Here is a 5731-nt window from a genome sequence, read left to right on the forward strand (position 1 = left end):
TATGCGTGTATGTATGCGGGCATTCATTGAGTGTTTACTCGACAGACAATAAGTTGTGTACGTGTTTAGGTCAATAATGGCATTTACGGCTCCCACTTGTCCACCTAATTCATTGCCACTCTTCACAAACGCACAGTATTGACATATACATACATAAATATTTACATACATTATTAAATGTAGGCACACTCACAAACTAGTATTTAAGCTGATGCCCGAAACCAATTCGTCATCAGTTTAATTTTGCTCTACTGCAGTAAAACCGCAATCAATAACAAAACAATCAAAATGTTCAAATACGTAAGTGAATTAAATTGTTGATATCCTTAAGGCTGATTTTCACTATGTCAAACTCAGTGGCATTTGTCGTCAAATAAGTGAAAACACATTGTCAAATGGGATTAAAAAGCGGTTTATCGACTGATTTGGATCCGGATAGGTCTTTAGTCGTGTACATACGCTGCTAAATCGGCTATATGTCTGTTTTTGGCCTATAATATCATCGGCCAAGGTATGAATAAAGGAGATAAAGTTGTGTCAAAATATGTCGCCAAATTTTGACGTCAAAATATGACATAGTGAAAACCAGTCTTTAGAGTCCTCGCAATTGCACATGTGAATTGTTTAATTTGCTAATAACTGTAATAATACTTTCATAAATTATTATCTTCTTTTCCAATACAGTTCGCTCTCGTTTTCGTTGCCCTCTTCGCCTTTGCTGCTGCTGAGCCCAAGCCCGGTGTCATCGCCGCACCATTGGCCTACTCTGCACCATTGGTCGCCTCGCCCTACGCTGCCGCATATGCTGCACCCTATGCTGCCTACGCCGCTGCTCCTTATGCCGCCTACGCTTCACCCTACGCTGCCTACTCTGCGTACTCTGCTTACCCATACAGCGCCGCCTACTTGCTCCGCAAGTAAATGAAGGATGTATGCTTTATTGGCAAAGACTGAAGATGACTAGATATTTGAATAGCCAAATTGTTATCGAAAATTTTAGGAAAAAATAAATAAACAAACCGAAGTGAAATCGATAAAATTTATAGTATATTTGTGTATGTGCAATTGGGTGTTAGAATCGCACTTAGTGCCGTGAACTCAAATAGGTTTAAACAATTTATCCGCCCTAAAAGCAAATTTTTACAGAACAACATTTCGTATTTAAAGGGCAGATAAATTTTAAAACCTACTTGAGAAAACGACCCTTAGGCTGACGTGTCCTTAAAGATTATGTGAAGCTCAAGGCTAGTTATACAAATACATACGAGAAGTGCCAAGTGAACTTCGTGCCACATTATATTGATTTCATTATAAATCTTCAGAAGCAATAATGAATTCCAATCGACCTTCTAAATGTAATTCATTAACATCGACAATATTCATGACAGGAAAAGTTTTCGTAATAGATGAGAATAATTTCCAAGAGAAAGGGAATTCACTCTTATCCTCACTCTAATCGTAGGGTAAGTAACAGTGTTAGAACTTTACTACGATCGTAGTAGATTTACTACTTTTTTAGAGAAAAATTTAAATTTTACTACGCTACTCCGCTTTACCTATGTACGATCTGCTACGTTTTTAATTCCAAAATAATAAAGTACGCCTTTAACAGTAGCTAAACTAAAAAAAGGAAAAATAAAATAGAATTGTTTTTCTTCTTAATACAAACACGAATTGATGAATTCAGGTAATTTTTAAGGTATGATATAAATAATATTAGACTAAACATAAATATGCCTCTAATAGGTATTCTTTCTGGGAAATGGCATAACTTTCGTAATTTCTCCACGATAATAATAGTTGAAACGGTATTTTAAAGATAGTTTTATCCACTCTTTCGCTAAAATATGCAACACTTGCTTGAAATATTAGATGATAACTCTGTCAATAAAAATCTACTTGGTTCTTTATTTGGCTAAAGAGAGATTGTAGAGTCTAAGGTTTATAGGGTAAAGGTCCAGGGAAACAATTGGAGGATAGCGTAACGCATTTTTCGGCGAAAATAAAATAAGGATCGGCAGCCATTTTGCACACTTAACTTAAAAAAAAAATGTCTCTTTGGATTATGGCGTTTACGAAAACCCGAAAAGAGGTTAAACTTCAAAGACTTTATTGTAAAATTTGTTTTTCCTTTTATTCTCTGGTGCGTAAGCAAACAAAGATGATCATTTGATGCTAAATCTAAGTTTATACTGCAAAATTCCACCGACTGGCCCTACAAATAAATGGGGGTTGTCGGGAAGGCCCTACACAAGCGAAATTAGAGATGGTCACGGGACCAACCCCACATTGAATTGTTAGATTTGTACCGCGGAACCCGTTGGTCCCGATATCTATCACTAACTAAAATTCACATGGATTTCGAGTACTCGATTTTCGTCATACTGACTGACCTAGCATTGTCTGGTTATTCTATTTTGATTTGCCGTTGTTTTGCCAAGTGCTTTGTTGCTTCGTCAGGTGTTCCTCAGGAAAGCATCCTAGGCCCTCTTTTATTTATTCTGTTTATTAATGATATCGGCGCTTGCTTCAAACATTGCAGATATCTTCTTTACGCCGATGATCTCAAATTTGTTCGTAAAATAACTTGTCCGTCCGATGTCTTCTATTTGCAGCATAATTTGAATAATTTAATCAGTTGGAGTCTAACGAATAAGTTATCGCTCAATATAAAAAAATGTTTTCATATGTCAATTTCTAGATCCCCTTGTAAATTTCCTTCATGTTACTCAATTTTTGAATCAGAAAGAATCTCACTTTGGTCAAAGATTTTGTTGATCTGGGTGTAGTCTTTGATTCGGGTTTTACTTTCATAAACCATGTATGCTACGAGCTCCCAAATGCGTATAGTAACTTAGCTTTTTTACGACGATATGCGAGGGACTTTAAGGACCCTAACACTAGGAAAGTACTCTTTAACTCGTTAGTACGTTCAAAATTAGAGTATGCGTCAGTCATTTGGAGTCCTATTTTTTAGCTGTCATTCCATGAGAATCGAACGGGTTCAAAGAAAATTCCTTCGTTTGCTCTTCAACCTCTTAATTTTTCCGATCCGCTTCCACCCTATGCGGCCCGCTGTCAGCTAATAAATTTGCAGTCATTAGAAAAAAGAAGAATTATTCAGCTCCTTATGTTTCTCTTTGATGTTGTCTGTGGGAAGATCGATTGCCGTGAACTACTTGAGCTGATAAATTTTAATGTTCCTCACAGAACCTAACGATCTCAACCGCCCTTTTATCTTAGTGTAGTTAAGGCAAACTTCTATTCGTTAGCGCCTATATTTAGAGCACTCTCGGAATTTAATAACATCTCCAAGAATCGTTTTACTCTTAGGTTAAGTTTTGCACTGTTATGTTAATTATTTAAGTGAAGCTAAACTAATAGCTGCTCATTGAGACCAGGGCGGAAACCTCACAGAGCTACCTGAAAAGTCGCTCCGGGATCTTGGTATCGTTGCAAATATCAGAACATATTACGGCGATAATTTGCAAAGGCAAAGCAGTGGATGCGTAAATGGAAGAGCAGAGAAGGAGCGGACCAGGATACCGACCCAAAATCAGGTGCGCTTCGGCAGATGCTAATAACGGCGGGCAGGTCATGCATCTGGAAAGATGGATGTTGCAGGCCAGTGGATGCAATCAATCCCGTTCAATGGAAGCCAATCAATCCCGTTGATCCCCCTTTCTAAACTACTGATACAGCTATAGCGAATCCGTCGACAGCTTGAGCTGTATTTAAATATGAAAATCTCTAGTTGTTTCTATAATAAACAATTTTTTTAGTCGTTACTCGTATTACTTTTTGTTTTATTTTTTCTTAAATTTTCCACAGAATTTCGTCCAAACACTTTTCATCATCGTCAACTAACTATATATGTGCACATATTAAAATGTGTATATGTATTCCATTTACTTGCGTAACAAGTAGGCGGCGCTGTATGGGTAAGCAGAGTAGGCAGCGTATGGTGAAGCGTAGGCGGCATAAGGAGCAGCGGCGTAAGCAGCGTAGGGGGCGGCATAGGCGGCAGCGTAGGGCGAGGCGACCAATGGGGCGGAGTAAGCCAATGGCGCGGCGATGACACTGGGTTTAGGTTCGGCAGCAGCGCAGGCGAAGAGGGCCATGAAAACGACAGCGAACTGTAATGACATGGAATGAGGAAATAATTAATAAAGGATTATTACAATCGTCACTAAATCCAACAATTGATAACTGCATTTGAAAGGATTCGAGGAATATCTGCAATGAAATTCACTTACGTATTTGAACATTTTGATTGTTTTGTTGTTGATTGTTGTTTTACTGTAGTAAAGCAAAGTTAAACTGATGACATTTTCGTTTATCGATCGACTTTAAATACGATTTTGATATACTGATGAAGTATATGCCTTTAAGTGCAAATACGGTGAGTGGCGGTCAAACATAGGTACATGTGCGTATGGGCAAAGTACTCTATGTATGTATGTATTAGCACATGTAAGTAAATGTACATACATTCAAAGTACAGTTAAAAAAAACAATCAAATGCTTGCACTCCGTTATGAATTTTGCATGCGACAAATAAATATTTTGTTGCTGGCAGAGTGTTAGTCATTCAAAGATAATCGTATTTTTTTTTTTATCATTTTTAACAGATATGTTTGAGACTGCGATTTTAGACAGTTTTAAATCTTTTATGATAAAAAAAATTAAATCTGAGAATAATAGTTATAATATGCTCAAAAAAATAAAAAAAAAATTTAGAAAAATAAAAAAATACTTGATCGAAAAAAATTGATGAAACCAAGTTTTACTAAAAGTTTAAGCATTTTTTTTTTCAACTTGAAGTTGGTGTTCGCAGAACAGCATTTAAAACAATTAAAAGTTTTAGTCCAAATATTCATAACATCAAACGGAAGTTTGAAAATATTTTGAAGATGGTTGCCACCTGGTTCAAATGTCGAATTTAGTTTACTTATACACAAGTTATACGAAATAATAAGTATGGATGTCGAACGAAGGAGTGCTAAGAAATCTTTAATTTTAGCGCTAAGAATATTTTTGTGGTGTTGAAAGAGGGATCCCACCTGTTTAAAAAGTTAAGTTCAAATTATTTTATAAGTTAAATGAATGATTAAAATAAGGGTATCTATCAAAGTTGGTGGTTTGAAAATTTTCTATTTCTGAACGGTATTTAGCGGGGTTGCCATATGTTTGAAAATTGAGACTCCACTTAATTCATCAGTTAATTAATATATGTATTGCAGTGGCCGGCGAAAGAGAGTTAACAATGATTAAACTTGAAAATACTTTTGAAGAAGGTTGCCACCTGTCTGAAAGTTCTAACTCAATTAACTAATTCAAAAAGTATATGAAATATAAAAATACCGTGGTCAGAGAATGTTAAGAAATCTTTAGTTTGAACATTTCGAATGTTTGAAGAGAGTTGCCACGTGTTTAAAAAGTTTAATTCAAATTATTCAATAAGTTGAATAATTGCTAAAAGATGGGTATAAATATAAATGGGTTTGAAAGGGACCTTTACTAAGGAGGATTGCCATTTGTACGAACAATCAAATTCGAATTAGTCCATCAGTTTATTGAAANTAATTCAAATTATTCAATAAGTTGAATAATTGCTAAAAGATGGGTATAAATATAAATGGGTTTGAAAGGGACCTTTACTAAGGAGGATTGCCATTTGTACGAACAATCAAATTCGAATTAGTCCATCAGTTTATTGAAATACATGTGT

The 5731-nt window shown here is 35.8% G+C and overlaps 2 protein-coding genes across 2 annotated transcripts; one reads left to right on the forward strand and one right to left on the reverse strand.

Annotated features, from left to right (window-relative positions):
- Positions 1–257: 257 nt before the first annotated feature.
- On the forward strand, positions 258–985 carry LOC108377814 (cuticle protein 16.5-like). Its single transcript, XM_017634110.1, has 2 exons — positions 258–300; positions 685–985. Exons 1-2 carry the CDS (start codon positions 289–291, stop codon positions 919–921), a joined length of 249 nt encoding a protein of 82 aa, XP_017489599.1. The 5' UTR covers positions 258–288; the 3' UTR covers positions 922–985.
- Positions 986–3794: 2809 nt separating this feature from the next.
- On the reverse strand, positions 3795–4268 carry LOC108377816 (cuticle protein 5.1-like). Its single transcript, XM_017634111.1, has 2 exons — positions 4257–4268; positions 3795–4136 (listed from the first exon to the last, which is right to left on the reverse strand). The coding sequence occupies exons 1-2, from the start codon at positions 4266–4268 to the stop codon at positions 3909–3911; spliced, it is 240 nt and encodes a 79-aa protein (XP_017489600.1). The 3' UTR covers positions 3795–3908.
- Between the last annotated feature and the right edge of the window lie 1463 nt (positions 4269–5731).

The sequence above is a fragment of the Rhagoletis zephyria genome, unplaced genomic scaffold (assembly GCF_001687245.7).
Source record: "Rhagoletis zephyria isolate East Lansing unplaced genomic scaffold, Rhagoletis_zephyria_1.1 Rzeph_scaffold_12748, whole genome shotgun sequence".
Classification (NCBI taxonomy): Eukaryota; Metazoa; Arthropoda; class Insecta; order Diptera; family Tephritidae; genus Rhagoletis; species Rhagoletis zephyria.